This window comes from Mesoplodon densirostris, chromosome 18 (assembly GCF_025265405.1).
Source record: "Mesoplodon densirostris isolate mMesDen1 chromosome 18, mMesDen1 primary haplotype, whole genome shotgun sequence".
In the NCBI taxonomy this organism is placed as follows: Eukaryota; Metazoa; Chordata; class Mammalia; order Artiodactyla; family Ziphiidae; genus Mesoplodon; species Mesoplodon densirostris.
In genome coordinates, this window is record NC_082678.1 from 10,914,650 (window position 1) to 10,936,132 (window position 21,483).

Here is a 21,483-nt window from a genome sequence, read left to right on the forward strand (position 1 = left end):
TCTGGAGTAACTGTTTCTTTGGAGCACCATGTTGTCTCCATACTTATTGCTTGTATAGTCTATCTATATATCAATTTGTCTAGCATATCCCTTTGTATAGCGCAACATAATTGCATGAAATGTGGGAGACTTACTCTTGAGTTACCTTAGATACAGCTTAGAATCACCAGTTTCTTAGGCTATAATCACTAAATGGATGAAAGACATAAACAGATCATTTATACCTTCAAAAATATATAGGTAAACATAAATAGTTAATTCATTTAACAAATAATAGTACTTGCTCTGTGCCCTGCACTGTTGTAAGCATTATTAAGGCTACAGTAGTATATAAAACAGGCCAAGGTTCTGCCTTTTGTCAGCCACATTATGAATACTAAACATCTGGAAAATGCAAATTAAAACGCCATGAGAGACTTCTTCCCATCATGATGGATTAACCAGTACTGGACTTGCCCTTCCACTAGAGACAACTTTTTTCAGACATTGGACAGTTGACAGCGTAGTAATGTGATCCCTGGGAGAAAGTGTGGGGGAGGAAACTAGGTGAATCCTGGCTTTTTGCCTAAAGGTATTCAAGGTATTGTCCTGGTGATGGAGAATTTAGAGAATGACAGTCTTGCGGAACTGAGGAAACAGGTTAGAAATTGGTATTGGTAGATGCAAACTGTTACATTTTAAACAGATAAACAGCAAGGTCCTACTGTATAGTACAGGGAACTGTGTCCAATCTCCTGGGATAATCCATAATGGAAAAGAACATAAAAAAAGAATGTCTCTATGTATAACTGAGTCACTTTGCTGTACAGCAGAGATTGCCACAACATTGTAAGTCAACTATACTTCAATTAAAAAAAAAAAGCGAAAGAAATTGGGAAAGCCAAGGCAACTGGAATTTACAGAGTACTGAAGACTGGGGAGCTAAATAGAAACATAACTACAAAATTCTGCATAGGGGCCCTTTTGAGTCTTTAACTTAATACTGAATGGCACATAGGTGGGATGAGACTTCATGAGGCTAAAGAAAGAATAAATATTGATAAACCAAACAATTCTTAGAGTTCTCCCAGCAATGGGAGATTTTTTTCATTCTGACCAGCCAGAGTGTAGAGTTCTTGTTAAAAACTTGGAGCATTCAGTAGAGATCCAAGAAAGGACACACTTTCGTAGTAGGGCTAAACGTCTTTTGAGTAAAAGGTTACTGCAGACCTGCCTAAACAAAACTTTTAAAATAAGGCTCAAAAAGATCAGACTGATCAGCCAGTGACTGATATGCCTTGGAGGGTCAGAAAGCAGCTGCTTAGCTTTCCTGGTAAAAGTAAAGAATAAAGAGGATGTTGACTTCCTTTGTTAATGCATCCTTCAAATATTCCTGAATGTGGAAGAACTTGGACACAGCCAAAGTATCTTTTGTAGTGTTTCCCTTTTAACTCGACTATGTTCTCAGCATATTTTGTTGGATAATTTTTATGGAAAATAAAGCCGAAGTTAAATAATTATAGTCTAATTATAATGATGATTTATACAGTGTTTGTTTTCTGGAAGTCTAAGTCTCTCAGTGAGATGATTCATTCATCCATCCATTCATTCATTCATTCATTTATTTTTGGCTGCGTTGGGTCTTCCTTGCTGCGTGCGGGCTTTTCTCTAGTTTCGTGAGCAGGGTCTACTCTTCATTGCGGTGCATGGGCTTCTCATGCGGTGGCTTCTCTTGTTTCGGATCATGGGCTCTAGGAGTGCGGGCTTCAGTAGTTGTGGCTCGCGAGCTCTAGAGTGCAGGCTCAGTAGTTGTGGCACGCAGGCTTAGTTGCTCCGCGGCATGTGGGATCTTCCTGGACCAGGGCTCGAACCCATGTCCCCTGCATTGGCAGGCGGATTCTTAACCGCTGCGCCACCAGGGAAGCCCTCAGTGAGATGACTTATAGTGTGATTAACATTTATATTATCCACGAGTGCTTTTTTTTTAATGCACATGATTTACAAAATTTTATTTTATTTATTTATTTTTACATCTTTATTGGAGTATAATTGCTTTACAGTGTTGTGTTAGCTCCTGCTGTATAACAAAGTGAATCAGCTATATGTATACATATATCCCTATATCCCCTCCCTCTTGCATCTCCCTCCCACCCTCCCTATCCCACCCTTCTAGGTGGTCACACAGCACCGAGCTGATCTCCCTGTGCTATGCAACTGCTTCCCACTAGCTATCTATTTTACATTTGGTAGTGTATATATGTCAGTGCAACTCTCTCACTTCATCCCAGCTTACCCTTCCCCCTCCCCATGTCCTCAAGTCCATTCTCTACATCTGCGTCTTTATTCCTATCCTGCCCCTAGGTTCATCAGAACCTTTTTTTTTTAAACATCTTTATTGGAGTATAATTGCTTTAGAATGGTGTGTTAGTTTCTGCTTTATAAAAAAGTGAATCAGCTATACATATACACATATCCCCATATCTCCTCCCTCTTGTGTCTCCCTCCCACCCTCCCTATCCCACCCCTCTAGGCGGTGACAAAGCACTGAGCTGATCTCCCTGTGCTATGCAGCTGCTTCCCACCAACTGTCTATTTTAGGTTTGGTAGTATATATAAGTCCTGGCACTCTCTCACTTTGTCCCAGCTTACCCTTCTCCCTCCCCTTGTCCTCAAGTCCATTCTCTACGTCTGGGTCTTTATTCCTATCCTGCCTCTAGGTTCTTCAGAACCTTTTTTTTTTTTTTAAGATTCCATATATATGTGTTAGCATATGGTATTTGTTTTTCTCTTTCTGACTTACGTCACTCTGTATGACAGACTCTAGGTCCATCTACCTCGCTACAAATAACTCAGTTTTGTTTCTTTTTATGGCTGAGTAATATTCCATTGTATATATGTGCCACATCTTCTTTATCCATTCATCTGTTGATGGACACTTAGGTGGCTTCCATGTCCTGGCTATTGTAAATAGTGCTGCAATAAACATTTCCACAAGTGCTTTTTAAAACTCACTTTTTAAGACATTTCTTTTATTAAAACTATTATTTTTAATGCCTGGCTTTGCTTTGATTTTCTACTATATACTCTTCATTAGCAAATAATTATTAACCAGGTACCACATGCAGACACTATTCTAGGCACCATAGTCTAAAGCATTATACTTGAATAAAAATAATTGTATAGATTTAGCCTGCTCCTAATTCTTAGTGATATATGTTCAGCCCATTTAAAAGAAAGGGGGGGTGGGATGAATTGGGAGATTGGGATTGACATATATACACTATTGATACTATGTATAAAATAGATAACTAGTGAGAACCTACTGTATAGCACAGGGAACTGTACTCAGTGCTCTGTGGTGACCTAAATGGGAAGGAAATCCCCAAAAGAGGGGATATATGTATACGTAGAGCTGATTCACTATAGCTGATTCTGTAAAGTAGAAAGTAACACAACATTATAAAGCCATATACTCCAATAAAAATTAATTTTAAAAAAATAAAAAATAAAAGAAAGGGGCTGTTTATATAGAATTTGCTGCTTTGTTCATTAGTTCCACATCTAACTCGTAAGAATTTCAAAGCTGTTTTGTAGAATGTGGCAAAGAATACTATGCGTTCTCCAAAACCTATTCTCCTTTCCTCCTGCGCACACAGGTAAACTATATATCCCAGCCTTCTTTGCAGATCAGTGTGTCATGTGACTGAATTTTGAATAATATGAGTGGAAATAATATATACCAACTCCAGACTGGGCTGTAAAAACTTCACATATGCAGTTCTTCCCTTTTTCCCCTGGTCTTTAGCTTGATGAATAGAATCCACCAGAGAACTCTGAGACTTTAAGATAAGACACTTCTTACTGAGCATCCATATTGAATGAGAACTCTATTCTGTTGTCTTAAGCCACTGAGATTTTAGGGTTGTTTGTTTTAGCTCTTGGTTTACCCTAATACAAAGAAGGACCATGATTGTCCTATAACTGTGGTTGTATGTCTATGGGAGAGGACCATAATTTTTATGAATACATAAGTCTAAAAGTGGGCTTGAGAGACTTAAGTCTTTACCAGCCAGTTTGCATGTACACCAGTTGATTAAGATGAAAACACCTCCCTTCCTTTGGGCTCTGGTGCTGGCTCTTAGTCTGCTTGAACTGTGGGAAGGGCTGCTTTAATCTATGTACTTCCCATATCCTGTCCCATTATCCCTGTCAATCTGTATCCTTCCTACTATCTCCCTGAAATAAAATACTTTTCTCTTCATCTTCTCTATATTTCCTTTTCTCTTTCTTCATGACAAGAGGCAAATTTTTCAAGGGTTTTTCTTTCTGTGGCAAGTATGGTGAGTGAGCATATGAGACCCTTTACATACTATGAAGTGTGGTAGCACAATTTTGAAACTATAGTGTTAGAACCCTCTAATCACCTGTTTACCTCTAAGAACAACCTGATGGTTTATTCTCAGTTTAATAAAGTCACTAAAGCTTTTTCTATATTGACAGACCACACTTGTCTAAGGATGCCACAATGTAACCCTGTATGTAGGTTCTTCAGAGTTTGTGTATTGTATGTACAGCTGGTTCACTCTGTGCTTCCTCTTTCCCCACTTTTGACCTCTGACGGTGCCATCAGTGGCTATTACAAGTATGTGGAATTGGATTGGCCCTCCTGAGAAGATGGCAAAAAATTTAAAGAGGCAACTGCTCTGATTATTTAATCAAATGACTAGATTGCTCAAACGACCATAAATCTATTCATATAAGTCTTTTTTAAGTGATTAATTTATTCTCACCATTTACAACTGTTGTCTCCTGATTCTTTTATCTTTAATGCCTAACCAGTATCCCAGTCATGACTGTTATAGATTGTTCATATTACCAAAAAATACTTTATCAGTTCTATCCATCCCTTCATGCTGGATACCAGTTTAAATGTAGCTGCCTAAATAGTTTGCTAACAACTCAACGTAGAATGAATTGAAAACAGATCAAGAGCTACCCTACTGAGATACAGTTTGGTACAGTGTACTGTCTGAAGTTTCATTCACTGGCAGAGCATCTTCATGTTCTTGCCACATCTCCTCTTAACCTTTTTTAATCTCATGTTTTCTTTGAATTTCATGTTTTTATTTAAATAAATTTACTTTAAAAGAAACTCTGTATTACTAGTCAAACTGGAAAATCAGTATCACATGCTATAACTATAAGATTAACTAGAACATTAATTCTAGCTAAATACTTTCACATGGCTCTGAAGCTAGACTCTTCTCCCTCTTTGTTAAAAAGGAGGATTAGCTAGTATTAGCACTACATTACATTTTTCTTCTTGACATATTCAGAAGGATTGAAAGATAATTGAAAAGGGAATAACATTGTAGCTATTTCATTAGTCAGAATAGGCTAGACTATACTGTCATAACAAAGAACCTTAAAAATCTCAGTGGCTGGGCTTCCCTGGTGGCGCAGTGGTTGAGAGTCCGCCTGCCGATGCAGGGGACACGGGTTCGTGCCCCGGTCCGGGAAGATCCCACATGCCGCGGAGTGGCTAGGCCCATGACCCATGGCCACTGAGCCTGCACGTCCGGAGCCTGTACTCCGCAATGGGAGAGGCCACAACAATGAGAGGCTCACGTACCACAAAAAAAAAAAAAAAAAAAATCTCAGTGGCTTAATACAACAAAGGTCTATTTCTAGTTTATCCAGCAAGCCCGGGCAACTTTCCAGGACAGCTGTCCTTTATGCAATAACGCAGCAACCCAGGCTGCTTCAATCTTGTGTCTCCACCATCTCAACATGATACCTGTCTGTGATTTTTGTGCCAGGGGAAGAAACAAACTGGAAAATCATTCAGGGACTGTGTCACCTCTGCTCTTATTTCATAAGCCGGAACTAGGCACATAGGCCTTCCTAAACCTCACAGGAGCTGGCAATTGTAGTCATCCCTGGTTCTAGAAAGGAATGGAGGCTGCAGGATGCTGGTAGGCACTAGTAAAGTCTACCATACTGTGTAATTCAATGTACTGCCACTTTTATAGATTGTGTAAAAGCATCTCTTCCTAAAATGAGTGCCACCTTTTGAAGAACTATATTGTGAATGAAATAATACTCTGAATCAAAAGTCTGTAATCTACCACTTGAATACTGTGATCTTGGGCAAGAGATCTTTTGATTCTATTTTCCCATCTGCAAAACAAAGTTAATGTGTTCATCATGGAAAAGTATGAATGTTGAATGAGTTAGGTAAACTGTTATACAGATGTTAGCTGTTGTTCTGTTGGTTGTTGCATAACTTTTTGAAAGTGAGATATTTTGTTTTTAGAGCTATGTACCCAGTATTAGAATTAGGCTCCAGCAAGAAGTTACTTTTACTAACAAAAGAGGCTATACAAGTCTCAAACAGAATTACCCTTCCCACTGATCTTTCTGAAACAAAGTTTAAGCATATTTTTCTACTGTTGGAATGCTCTTTCTAGAAGATTTTTTTATACTTAATTTTGCTTTGAACTACCAAATAAGATCAGAGCAAAATTATATTTTTTATAAAGCTTTATAAGAAAACTATTATCAATAGATGTAATATTGGAAAAAGCTTAGTTTTTAAACTTCTTTTATTTGATAAAACTTAAAATGGTGTCATATTAACTAATTTTTAAAACAAGGCAAAAATGTGATGATATTTATTTAAGTGCTTAAGCTAAATATGAATAAACTAAATTCATAAATTAAATAACTATCACTAGAGATTTCTTGTAGACTGTTGATACAAAATCTAGCCACATGTACCTAAACTAACCTGTTTTTCTAGGTCTCTTGCTCCTGTCCCAACTTCTTCCCTAATTTTCTGATAGAGCTTGTAAAAGCATGCTTTTATTTCTTCTTTAAATATTTGGTAGAATTCACCAGTGAGGCCAGCTAGGATTGGGTTTTTCTTTATGGGAAGATGTTTAATTACTAATTCAGTTTCCTTACATGTAATAGTCTATTCAGATTTTCCATTTTTTAATGCATTGATTTTGATCATTTGTGTCAGGAATTTGTCCATTTCATCTAAACCGTCTAATTTGTTGGCATAAAGTTGTTCATAACATTCTCTTATAATCTGTTTCATTTCTGTAGAGTTGATAACAATGTCCTCTCTTTCATTTGTAAGTTTTGGTAATTTGTGTCTTTGCTGTTTTTTCTTGGTCAGTCTGGTTTAAGATAAAAAAAAATTTTTTTTTTAGGTATAAATCCTTTTATTTTTGTAAAATCTGAAAATTGTATGTAACTTTAAAATACAGTGCATCTTTTTCATTTGTTTATTGAAGTATAGTTGCTGTACAATATTATATAAGTTAACAGGTATATAATAGAGTAATTCACAATTTTTAAAGGTTATACTCCATTTATAGTTATTATAAAATAATGGCTGTATTCCCTGTGTTGTACAATATACCCTTGTAGCTTATTTTATACCTAATAGTTTGTACTTCTTAGTCCCCTAGCTCTTTTTTGCCCCTCCCTCCTTCCCTCTCCCCACTGGTAACCACTAGTTCTCTATATTTGTGAGTCTGCTTCTTTTTCATTATATTCACTAGTTTGTTGTATTTTTTAGATTCCACATATAAGTGATATCATGCAGTATTTTTCTTTCTCTCTCTGACTTATATCACTTAGCATATTGCCCTCCAAGCCTATCCATGTTGCTGCTAGTGGCAAAATTTCATTCTTTTTTGCGGCTGAGTAGTATTCTGGGGTGTGTGTGTGTGTGCGCACGTGTGTGCGCGCGTGTGCGTGCGCATGTGCGCCACATCCTTATCCGTTCATCTGTTGATGGATATTTAGTTTGCTTCTGTATCTTGGCAATTGTAAATAATGCTACTAGGACCATTGGGATGCATGTATCTTTTCAAATTAGTTTTTTTGGGTTTTTTTTTTATATATATACCTAGAAGTAAGTCGCTGGGGCATATGTTAGTTCTATTTTTAGTTTTTTGAGAAATCTCCATACTGTTTTTGACAGTGGCTGCACCAATTTACATTCCTACCAACAGTGTACAAAGGTTCCCTTTTCTCCACATCCTCACCAACATTTGTTATTTGTGTTCTTTCTTTCTTTTTTTTTTTTTTTTTGCGGTACGCGGGCCTCTCACTGTTGTGACCTCTCCCGTTGCGGAGCATAGGCTCGGGACGCGGAGGCTCAGCGGCCATGGCTCACGGGCCCAGCCGCTCCGCGGCACGTGGGATCCTCCCGGACTGGGGCACGAATCCACGCCCCCTGCATTGGCAGGCGGACTCTCAACCACTGCGCCACCAGGGAAGCCCTATTTGTGTTCTTTTTGTTGATAGCCATTCTGACAGGTGTGAGGTGATATCTCTTTGTGGTTCTGATTTGCATTTCCCTGATGATTAGCAGTGTTGAGCATCTTTTTCATGTGTCTGTTGGCCATCTGCATTTCCTCTTTGGAAAAATGTCTATTCAGTTCTTCTGCCCATTTTTAAAGATGTTTTCATTTTGTTCATCTTTTCAAAGAATTAAATTCTGATTTCATTACTGTCCTCAATCCTCAATTTTTTATTTACTATTAATGCTTCTGCTCTAATCTTTATTATTTCCTTTTTCTGCTTGATTTTAGGTTTAGTTTCTTCTTTTTCAACTTTTTAAAAACATATGCTGAGCATCTTTTCCCCTAGTACCTTTTCAACTATTGTAACCATAAAACTCTTCGTTGAAACTTTTAAAAAGGTGAATTAGCAAGATTAGTAATTCTCTCAAAATTAGCTTCTTAAATTAACTTTGTAATTTTGATTTTAATAGAAAATTAATTATATTTATTAAACTTCATACTGAATTGGGAGGCATTCTGAAGTAGAGATGCTCCCCTGATTTATGGTGGTTTGATTTAAGATTTTTCAGCTTTACAATGATGCAAAAGCAATATACATTTAATAGAAACCATACCTCGAATGTTGAATTTTGATATTTTCTTGGGCTAGCAATATGTAGTATGATATGCTTTTGCCATGCCGGGCAGCAACAGCCAAAGCTCCCAGTAGCCAGGCAATCGTGCGGGTAAACTACCGGTGCACTTAGAACCATTCTCTACTCAAACATCCATTCCGCTTTTCACTTTCAGTATGGTATTCAATAAATACATGAGGTACTCAACACTGTATTATAAAATAGGCTTTATGTTAGATGATTTGCCCAACTGTATGCTAATGTAAGTGTTCTGAGCAAATTCAAGGTAGGCTAGGCTAAGTTATGATGTTTGGTAGGTTAGGTGTATTAAATGCATTTTCAACTTTGGATATTTTCAACTTACAGTGAGTTTATCAAGATATAACCCCATCGTAAGTTGAGGAAGATATGTACATTTTTCTCTTCTTTAAACCCTATAGCTTCTGTGTTGTACTTTTTTCATGGCACTGTCTCTGCTTCTTATCATAGCTGTTCTTGTTCTGTCTTATCCCATTGTTGCATTCCTTCAGGTCAGAGACTGCCTTAATCATGTTTGAATCCCCTGACATGTCTAGTACTGTGCTTTGCACATGGTAGGAACACAGTAGCATTTATTGAATTGAATGGAAGAGCTCTTATGGAATTTTTTTTATGGAATTGGTTTACAAATGGTTGTATGCAGTTTTTTAACAAAAAGAATGCTCACTTTAAAAGTATCAGTATTTATATGTAAAACTTTCATTTAGGATTAAATTTACATTTTGAGTAAATATGAATTTTCATGTTAGTGAAGTATCCTAATCCTGTCAAATGATTATGATAATCCCTAAAATGTATTCTGATGCGTCCTTTTTTATTACCTATTAGCATCTCTAGTAGAGGAAGTGCCTTTGTTATGTTGTATTTTTTTACAAGATTATTTAAGTAAGGGGTACCTTAAAGATGAAAAAATTAAATAGGAAGAAATTAGATTCATATTAGAGTTTTCAGCTATATGTGTTTATATATAAATTTATACCTCACAGCTATAACTTCTGAAGAAGAAAGTACTAAAAAAAAATTCAGCTCTGATCTCGCAACCTCTATATTTTGGTCGATAGACAGCTTTATGAATGTATTTGAGGCATCCTATTGCTTTGAAGTTGTTACTTGTAAATAAATAAATATACCAATATACTATCTCAAGTTCCATTTACTGTTATTTATCTGTAGCAGTTTGCTGTGTCACTGTTAGTGAATAGTTGTTCCATACTTTATTGAATTCTTTATAAATTTAAAATTATTTATGTTATTTCAGTTATTTGGGTTTTGTTTCTTCAGAGTTTTTTGTTTTATTTTCATTATTAGGAAGTTAGTATTAAAGTTTTTAGGTGATAGGTACTTTAAAAGAACTTATTTTGATATTCAAATTGCTAAGTTTCTCTGTACTTGGATAGCTTCTGTATTCTTTGTGTTATGTTCAAGTGGGACCTTCTTTTCAGTCCTTACTTTCAGTGGGACCATAATGCTTTAAGTTGATGCTGATCAGCTACCTTTCAACTAAAAAAAAAAAAAAAAAAAAAAGATGTAGTTGCTGTTAGTTTTGGAAATGGTAAAACTATGCAATGTTGCTTTTTTGCTCAAATAAAATGAATTCTGGATTCCTCCTTTATAAAGCTGTTCACTATGATCAGTGGAGATAGGAGATGTTCACAGGCGAGCCCACCCACTAGATATCTAGTGACCACACACTAACTAATATTTGTATTGGTAAACATAATTGACTTCGCCACACTGCACACATTTCATATTTCACTTATATTTGTATAGGTTTCAAAGACATCAGATCTCTAATAGTCTGTTGTCAAGAATAAATATGCATATTGTATTTCTAGCTATACTAATATGTATTTAGATTTAAAATAAATGCATTCTAATTATTTGATACTTCACTGCATAGTATGGGTGTAAAACAACATGCAACAATTTTCATTTGTAGCTTAGAGTCTGGAAAGTGGGGAGACTAAAGAAGATAACACATGGTATTTGGGGAAGAAACAGGGTAAAGAGAAATGTGTAAAACATATACTTCATTTTTTAACACTTTTATAGAAGAAAAGAGAACCAGAAAAATACTTCGCCAGCTTTATGTTAATTTTGTCATTGGTTAGAGCAGCAAAGTTTTATTTTTCATTATAATGAGTCGGAAACTCTTTCTGTAGTAGACTAGCCATTATTTGATAAAGACTGTCATGTCACGTTTTAATTTCCTCTTTCTGGGTTGCATCTGAGGGTGTTCATTTGTTTTATGTTTTTTCTTTTCTATAGATGGATACTTTCTCCTTGCAAAAAATGGGGAACTATATGAATTATAGTTTTCTCTTTATCTGTGTTTCACTTACATCTAGCATGTGTCAAATTGTCAAATTCTATTGGTTTTTCTTTCTCAGTTTTTTTTAGTTTTTGTTCCCTCTGTTTTGGGAGATTCATTTGTTTATTGGTGCATAACTAAAAAAGAAAAGCTCCCTGGCATTCTTTCTTTCTTCAAGGTGTGATTTATGTCACCATTTAAGCACAATTATGACAAGCAATCAGGATATCAGATAAATTGGAAGGATGCTGTTACCACCTATTTCCCAATTTTAAATCCACCATAGGTTGGGGGTTAAGAAGGAGGAAATAAAGAGTTTCTCAAATAATCTCTCTCCTTTTACCCCTTTTTCCCACCCCCACTCCAGGAAATCCATTGTTACTGAAAGGTTTATTTTCTAATAAACGTTTAGGAACTAAAATTTTATGAATGTCCTAAGATTCTGCCTATGAAAGCTCTGTTAAAAACTTTTAAAAATACAGTTTTCTCTTTCCAGATAAATTTTCCACTGTTTCTCTCTACTTTGTTAACAGTTCTATAGTTCACATCTTTTTCTCCTATGTTTTCTTCTAAGAATTTTATAACTTTAATTTACATTCAGGTTTTTGACCCATTTTGAGTTAATTTTTGTATATGGTATAAGATAAGGGTCCAACTTCATTCTTTTGCATACACATATCCAAGTTTCCCAACGACATTTATTGAAAAGACTATCCTTTCCTCATTAAACGGTCTTGGTACATTTGTCAAATCATTTGACCATGGGTTTTATTTCTGGAATCTCTATTCTGTTCCACTGTCTATATGTCTGTCCTTATGACAGTACCACACTGTTTTAATTCTGTAGCTTTATAGTAAGTTTTGAAATCATGAAGTTTAAGATCTCCAACTTTCTTCTTTTTAAGATTATTCTGGCTATTCAGGGTTTCTTGAAACCCATATGAATTTTAGGATGAGTTTTTCTATTTATGCAAAAAATGTCATTGGGATTTTGATAGGGATTGCATTGAATCTATGGATCACTTTGGGTAGTATTGCCATCTTAACAATATTAAGTCTTCCAATTCGTGAACAAGGGTTATCCTTCCATTTATTTGTGTCTTTAATTTCTTTCAGCAACATTTTTTAGTTTCAGTGTTCCAAGTCTTTAGGTTCCTTGATTAAATTTATTCCTAAGTATTCTTTTTGTTGTTATTTTAAATTGAATTGTTTTCTTAATTTCTTTTTCAGATTGTTCATTGTTAGTGTATTTTTGCGTATTGATTTTGTATCCTACAACTTTGCTGAGTTCATTTATTAGTGCAATCTTTAGGATTTTCTACATTTAAGATTGTATCATCTGCGAACGAAGATAATTTTACTTCTTCCTATCTAATTTGGGTACCTTGTATTTCTTTTTCTTGCCTATAGCTAAAATCATTTTATCCTCCTTTCACATTTAGTAGAAACCATATTCATTTGACAGTGAATTTGTTTTTAGATTAAGCTTACTGAGTATGCTTTTAATCTCAAAACCAACTTTGTGAAAGTACTTTCTTGGTACTTGATGTTCTGCTCATCTTTATATTTATCCTTCAGTTCTCATTTTCCTGGTCCTTGCTTTATTTTATCTGCCTCCATACCATTCTTCCATGAGTATCTGAGTCTTGTGACAGTTTATCCCTAAAAATTCCCCTTTGCTATGAAACTTTTATCAAAGACATATTTCAATAGTTATTAAAATTTATATTTTAATGCCTTTATAATTGCTTGAATTAGGTGTGCTTCAGCATCATCTCTAGCATCTCAGTTTACAGAGGATCTCCATAGATGGATTTTCTCTTTCTCCATTAACATTTCTTTGTAATATATCTGAGTGCTCTTATTCCCTCGTCCTCCACCCCTCAATGATCTTGGTAAGAATTAGTGAGTGCAGACATATTGGTCTCTCTTCAAAATAGGCCCCAAATGGTGGATACTTTATTACTTGGAACTGTTTTAAAAAAAACAAAAACAAAAAGACATAACACAAGAGTTATATTGCTAAAAGAGTGACTGAGAAGAAATCCTAACTTTCATGATAGACATTAATTCTTTAAGAGATGAGGGCTTGATTTCTGTTTTCTTTCAACTTTTTTCTTAGAAAAGGCCTTTTAATGATCTGTTTTCATGAGGTATTTATAGATCTCTCTCTCTGATTCAGTGTCTACAAACTTTAGTGTGCTTCAGAATCACTTGGAGGGCTTGCTAAGCACAGATTGCTGGGACTGTACCCTCTTGAGTTTCTGATCATCAGCTGATTTGACATGGGGTCTGATCATGTGCATTTTTAACAAACTCCCAGATGATGCTATGCTGCTGGTCCAGGCACAACAGTTTGAGAACCAGTGGTCTAAATCATAGTGTTTAACTTTCTTTATATACCCACATATTTCTCATTGTCTAACCTAGACAACTTGGATTTGGGTATTCTACCACCTTCTAAGGTATAACGTGTTTTCTTCAACATTATTCCCTTCTCAATTTTAAAAACAAAATTGGTAATATCACCATTTTTGTCATTCCCCCATGCCATCTTAAATGTCTTTGTTTTACCCCCCTCACACACACAATTCAGACTTTCCAAATAATGCTGCATCTGTGACGGTGATGATGATGATGACAACAACAGCAGAAACAATGATAAAAACAGCTAACATTTATAGAGGATTTATTCTGTTCTAAGCACTGTTCTGAGCATTTTATTTGAATTAATTAGTGTAATCCTTAACAACTCCCCCATGAGTGTAGCTACTGTTATTAGCTCCAAGTAACTGATGAAAAAACTCAGGCACAGAAAAATTCTCACAGCTAGGAAAAAGTGGAAGAGATGGGATCTAACTTAGGCTTTCTGGTTTCAGGGCTCAGACCCTTCATTCTTCTCTTATCCAACCCCTCATTACTATATTACCGTGTTATACTGCCTCTCCATGCTATGTCTTGGAACCACACGCTTACTTTGTTTTCCATAGCCATTGCCCTCTCTGCTCCATGTCTTAATAAACTCCTAGATGAACTATATCATCATATCCAAGCACTATGCTAAGTACTTTACATGCTTGGAATTATTTAAGCCTCATCATAATCCTGTGACTTTTTGAGAAAACTGAGCCTTAGTAACGTTAACTGACTTGCCCAGTTTCTTATTACTTATAAGTACTAGAGCTACAACCTCAATCTTTGAAATGACTAAACCCATATTCTTAACCAGTATGCAGCCTCCTCTCAACTCTGCCAGATTCCCAAACTCAAGTCTCTTACAGCATAAGAATCATATTCCCAGTGTTGTTTGAGATCTCTTTTCAGTTCAGTAGTTTCCTGTTATCTCTCATATCATAATAAAATACCTGGTTTGGTTTTAGAGTCCCCTACCCATCTCATTTCAACCACTTTTTTTTTTTTTTTTTTTTTTTTTTTGCGGTACGTGGGCCTCTCACTGTTGTGGCCTCTCCCGTTGCGGAGCACAGGCTCCGGACGTGCAGGCTCAGCGGCTATGGCTCACGGGCCCAACCGCTCCATGGCATATGGGATCTTCCCGGACCGGGGCACGAACCTGTGTCCCCTGCATCGGCAGGCGGACTCTCAACCGCTGCGCCACCAGGGAAGCCCCAACCACTTTTTTAAAAAACTATCTGGTAAACCCTTTTGACAAAGATTTCTTTTACCCATCTGTTTAATCTCATATACCATTTATTTTACAATAAAGTATATTGGAATTCTAGGCTTCCAAACGAAATACTGTGTCCCATCTTCCATTTTGACCTGTTATGTTCTCCACCAAGTAGTGTTAAGACTATTGGACAGTCTGTCATGCCTGTGATTGTACCTCCTCTGTGTGATTGACTTACAGGTAACACTAGTTTTCTGTAATTTGGCTGAGAGTAACATTATAATATACCTTATAAAATAATGAAAATTCATTATTAGACATGTACAGTGTCCCATGGATCACAGTTAGAGATGAAGGTAGAAAAGCAGAATGAAATGTCCACTATGAGCTATAAAGGTAACAGTTGGGATCCCCTGAGAAGGGAAAAGAGAGGAGTCTGCATGGTATTGAGTTTCACAGATCTCTAGGATCCTGATTTTCCCCCTTGACTCCATCTCATAATTCTTAATACATTCTTCATACCTCCCTCAATTTCTCCTGCCATCTTTCAATTTCTTTCTTACATATCTACCCTAAGTTGCTGATTTCTGTCTGTCTACTAGCCCCAAATTTTATTATAAAAATTGTTAAGATTTTTAGATGTATAGAGTCCCTTGAACAGGGACCAGGGCTGTCTTTGTCAGAACTCAGCAGGTAAAATAATTATTCTACTGCCATGATAAAATAAAATAATAAAATTCTAGTAAAGGACTTAAGAGATTTAAGAATTAAATTATAATAATTTCTCCTATACAAAGCAATATTGGATAAATAAAATGTTTCATTATTTTTGAATTGGTGAGATTAGAGTGAAAGAGATTCTAATATTGGCTATAAGTAGCCTGCAGATTTGCATATAAATCATTTGAGATCTTCGTTTGTGATAGTGATTTTAAAAAATAGGCTCAGGTTTTACCTCTCATCAGAGGTGAGAGTTCTGCTATTCCAGAGCTTACTTTTGGCAGAGAACCATACTGTTAGCACCCTTAGCCTTTGTTGCCATGAAGACAGTAAGGCTTTATTTTGTTTTTTTTTAGCATACACTTAAAATATACATACATACCTTAAGATTTAAAGTGTGGTTTAGTTGACTGCAGGTTTTGAGTATTGGCACATATCAAAAATATTTTCTATTTTTTAAAAACTTTATATTTTTGTCCTCCAAAGAAAATAGAGGAGAATTCTGGTCATTGTAATGACAAAGTTTTATATTACTTTTTACAGGGTCTTTTAGGAATAACTTAAAATCCCCCTGTGAATCAGTAACGGATGAGGATTTTGAAGAACATGCAGAAACTTTTGAAAAAAGTAATGTGATCTTAAGCACTCACATGTCTGGGACACCTATAGTTATGATATAATGTGTAATGCATACAAGTCAATTTCAGATTCAACTGTTACTTTTGCACCAGTATTATGCTAAATAAGCACTTTCACCCTATTACAGTTTATTTAATAGAACTCAGTTTAAAAGTACCAAAGCAATCTTCATAATTATAACTTTTAATATATTCAAATATATATCAATAATGTTCCTTAACTTTTCCCCCTAAAACCTTTAAATAAAATTTATATGAGCTTTTAATATGAAAACTTTCAATTCATGAATTATACTTTTTTCATTCATTCATTTCTTACAAGAATGAATGTTTTCCATGGCATGCAGTATTACTGTTCCATAGACCTCATGATTATATTTGTAACTAAATCATATCTCTTTATCTTTAGCATCCAGTTGTAAACTGGCATGGCCTAGGTAATATTTTAGTCCACTAGCAGTTTTGACTTCTTACCTAACAGCTGAGCAGTTAGGTAATTGATTTCCTTGTTAAGCTAAATATCAATAGATTAATCTTACTTAAGGTATTTATCACAACCCAGTATTATATAATAGTTATTTCTGGATAAAGAAGACTTTTGATTACAATTATTATAAACAAAATCTTAAAACTTAGTCCTATACTTTACTCAGTCAATACCTATATTTAACGGCAAAGGAAGACAAAATAAGAAAGCTCTTGCTTTATAAGGAGAGAGAAAATAGCTAAAGGTGATAGACAGTTACAACTTATGCTCATAGTTTTTATTATTAGATTTTAGCTTTTCCAGTTTGCAGTGATTTTTTAACAAGACCCATCTCCTCTATGAAGAATGCAGTTAATTTTTTTTCTGGCACAAAAAAATAGGGTAACCTGATCTGAGTCTGACAGAGTGTGTCGTTCATTTAAGTGCTTCCATCTGTTGCCTGCTGTTCCCCTTACTCATGACCCCTCTATGTTTCTCTTTCCTTTCTCTTTCCCTCTGTTTCTCTTTCCTTTTTCTTCCTTCCTTCCTTTCTATTTTCCTCTCTTTTTTTTTTTTTCTCTCTTCCTCTCTCTCTGTCTCTCTTTTTTGTCCTTAGCCCCTCTGAGGAAGGCAAAGTTTGTTGAGAGCCCACGAATTCCAGAATCCGAGCTTGGCTCACCAACCCTCACTTCAGCTCAGAAACTGGACGTGGATGCATACTGCCCTGGTAAGCATGCATGCAAAGTATCTGCTTTGAAAGAGGGAGGTTTGGATCAGGCCCATCAAGCAGAGCAGTGTTTTGCATGTATATTATTCATAAAACCTAGCCGTTACCTCTTTTGCAACTGTGATTGCATATTTTCCTTACTAGAGCACTGTTTTTACTGAACATCCTTTTTGATTATTGATATAATTATGTAAGTATTGAAAACAGCTTCAAAGATAATTTTCAAAAGAATTAAAATAATTCATTAGATACGTTTTCAGGGTGATCTTTGTGATCTGAGATACTTGAAATTTTGCTTTGGCCATGTGCAATCAGGAACGTTCAAGTGTGAATGAAAATGTTCATTCAACACTAGCCCTTTGCATATGACCTTTTTTGTCTAATCCCTGTTGGTTTTCTGGACAGTTACAGAAAATAGTTGTGATGTTGGAAGCATTATACTTGAATTTAAAAAGAAATATTATAGGTTCCTGATTTGGACTCCTGGACACTCACTGTTAGAAATACCTCTTCTCATGAATGGCCTGTAAGCACATGTGGGAGTTAACTAAAACCCTCTTGTGTGGGAGCAAACCTGAGACAGACTCATTATCAAGGCTTAGATTCTTCCAAACTTAGACGAGTTGCCTGGCAACATCCTTTACACTCACTCTACAGTGAGTCTGTAGAGCTGTGTCAGAAATGTTCACAGCTCTAGTTGAGTATACAGATCAGAGCTTCAGTAAAAAACTTTACAAGACTTGGTTTTAGGTCTTTTGTTTATTCCTGCTCATTAAAATTGCACAGTGGATGCAACTACTACATATTTACAGCATTACAGATCAGCAGAATAAGGTGATTTCTAGTTCTAGGGAAGTTATCAGTAGCTATAATCTGAAATAGCAGGATACTATAACTCTGAAGCCAGATAAGACATGTTTTTAAAAAAAAAGACAGTAGGCAAAAACTTGAGCCAAACCTAATCAGAGACATTTGATTCTATGAATCAGTTTTGAATATTGAAAGACCTCTGGGATTTCACTTGCAGGTTGCAGAAACTTGGGCTTCATCCACTGTTATAAATGAGTATTCAGTTTAAATCAATCGCAGATATGTGTTAGGAATAGCTTTTCTATTTCTAAAAGGAACAAATTTTTTTCATGTTTTGAGATACTGTCACATTTCTTGGGCAAGGGAATATTATGCTCTGCATTTCTTCACGCAAATTTTAGTGTAATAAAGTAAAATAAATAAATGCACTAATTCTCTCTTCCTACATTGAGTTTTGGACGAGAAACCCTATCAGAGGCCTTTTCTTTTCCAGATTTGCAAATCAGAATGATTGTGGGGAAACTAATCTTTCACTTCCTAATTGCCCATCTGACATCCTTAATCTAATCTAGCTTTTGTTATTGTCAAGAAGCAAGGTAGCTGCTGTTGGTTAGAATGCCAGTGCTGAATCACTGTGAAAAATCTTGTCCGTGTTATTACTTACGTATATTTTCCACAAGCAGGAATCTTTGCTGAATTGGAATTAAACCAAACTAAACCTCAGTTAAGATTTTCAGAAAACCAGGAAGAAACTAAAACATGTTGCCAAAATGTTAATTGCCATACACTGCAGTCTCTCCTTTTCTTATCTGAAATAAATTTAAGGCACAGAAACTTTTTAATGATTTGTTCTTTTATAGTAAAGTTATTAAACTCTGTGGAAGTAAGTTTCTACTGAGATAAGATTAGTGACTTGAGGGCTGAAGCTATTATCTTCTATATAGTACCAAAAATTAACAATAAACAAATGAATTTAGTAGACTCATAAAGCAAGCAAATAATCCATCCTTTTTGAATTTCTCTTACATAAGATATATTAACCAAATAATGATCATATTTTATTGTATACTCATACATAATAGTGCAGTTAAAACTAGTGATCTGATATCTTCCTGTCCACCTGCTTTATTCATTATCACATGCAGATTTAGGAAAAGAGTATATCTGACAGAGGCAACAGTCCTAAGCTAAAGGTTAAACGAGCAGTGGTTCTCAAATTTTAGCACGCTTCAAGAATTACCTGGAGGACTTGTTCAAATACAGATTGCAAGACCCACCCCCAGAATTTCTGATTCAGTAAGCCTGGGTGGGTTGAGAATTCACTTCTCTAACAAATTCTCAGTTAATGGTGAAGCTGCTGGCTGAGGTGCCACACTTGGAGAACCAGTCGGGTTACAGGGCTGCTGAAGGCTGCTTACAAACCTGTAGGGTTCATTCTGCTGTTGACTTCTGAGGAGTAATTGGGGATGTTTCCTTATTATCTTAACTTAAACCTTTGGTACCTGTATTTTAGGTGGGAAGAATAAAGCTTTTGTGTCTGAGAAATTGACATATATTTTTCCTGATCTGTCTTTTTGTACATGGTATCTGTGTACCCATGACTAGTTTTCAGTTTTGTCCTACAAGAAAAAGGAAACTGTGGATCAAACCAGAGCAAGTTGTTGATATTTGGTCTGCAAAGTTTAGGGAAAGCTGCAATGGGATATAGCTGTTGATCCAGAATATTTATCTAATAAACTGAAGGATTCAGTCTACATAGCATTAGATTCTAGAATACTTAATTTGTTTTACTCTTCCGCAAATCAGATTTGTTATATGCAGAAAATCTGAGGAAAAGTTACAAGTTAACAGTATGTTTTGGTTCTGCAGCTGAACCATGGAGATGATTGATGATGTTACATAACTGAACTACCAGAGTAGGCCAGGTCAAGTGAATTGTGTTTGATAATCGTCTTACAGTGGGGAAATTAAGGCCTAGAGAATTTAAGTGATTTGTGGAAGGTCACAAGCAGGATTTATTGTTGAACTCTTGAAGTGGACACAGTGTAGTCCAGAAATACATTGTCCCTAATTCTATTACTGTGTAAATTCTATAAGCACCCCTTGACTCACCCTTAAATTAAAAAGTAGAAAATTCAGTTTTTTCATATGAGACAGGGCTGTATTCTCTTTTCAGGGTAACCAACTGATATCAGTGATTTCCATAAAACAATTCCCAAAATAAAAGAACATGCTCACCCTACCCTCTGACTTTTCTACCTACAGCATTAGTTATTAGGTGTGTGATTTTAGGCAAGTCACTTAACCTGTCTCAGTTTCCTCAGTTGTAAAAATGGAAATGGTAATCTTAGATTAATAAATATAGAGCACTTAGCACAATGCTTGTTTTATAGTAAATGCTTATAAATGTTAGCTAATTTTGTTATTATTATAGTGATGATCCTGAGGTGTATAACACAAGATCTTAAAGTTTTTCTAAACAATCAGGAAAAACAAGATGTAAAGGTTTAGGGTCATTTTTAGTTAAATGTGTCTTATTGTGTTTCAATTATGATTTTCCCCGAACTAGTTTTGTGATCTTAAGCATGTCATGTAATGTCTCTGTGCCTCAATTTCCTATCACAGCAACGTTACATATAACATGATGTTACTTATATAATTTAACAAATTAAATATATATATTTGTATAGATACATAAGTACACATTCAAAGGGGAAAACGTCCAGAAGAATACACCAAACTAACATTGGTTGCCTAAAGAGGGAGAGAATTGGGATTGTTTGGATGTCAGAGGAGAAAGTAGCATTGGTGAGATAATGATCATGTTAGCAGTGGTTGTATCTGGCTGGTGGGATTACAGATGATTTTACTTTTCTTTATTGGGCAATATATGTTAGTGAATGAGAGCTCTGGTTCTGAAATTAGATCTGAGTTTAATTCCTGACTCTGTCGCCTACTAGCTATGTGAATACATGTAACATTCATAGTCTTAAATTCCTTGTCTATAAGATTGTGATAAAAATAGGTCTTTTTTTTTTTTTACAATAGATCTATCTCATAGAGTTGTTAAGATTAAGTATAGTAATGTATGTGACAAATGATTAGCTCAGGCAAAACAAACAAGAAGAGGTATGTAGCACCCTTCCTGTTATTGTTGTTCATCATCATCATCATACTTTTCTTCATTTTCTAAAATTTCTGCAATGAATTTGTATTGAAATTTTTCA

The 21,483-nt window shown here is 35.5% G+C and overlaps 1 protein-coding gene across 6 annotated transcripts in view; it reads left to right on the forward strand.

Annotated features, from left to right (window-relative positions):
- Positions 1-21,483, forward strand: part of TANC2 (tetratricopeptide repeat, ankyrin repeat and coiled-coil containing 2) — a 363,149-nt gene that overhangs the window by 163,532 nt on the left and 178,134 nt on the right. For 4 of the 6 annotated variants that reach the window (XM_060080807.1, XM_060080805.1, XM_060080801.1 and 1 more), the window contains exon 5: positions 17,336-17,446. The exons of the other annotated variants lie outside the window; for them this stretch is intronic. In XM_060080807.1, coding sequence (XP_059936790.1) covers positions 17,336-17,446 — 111 coding nt within the window. The remainder of the gene's footprint in view (positions 1-17,335; positions 17,447-21,483) is intronic. 6 annotated transcript variants of the gene reach the window in all.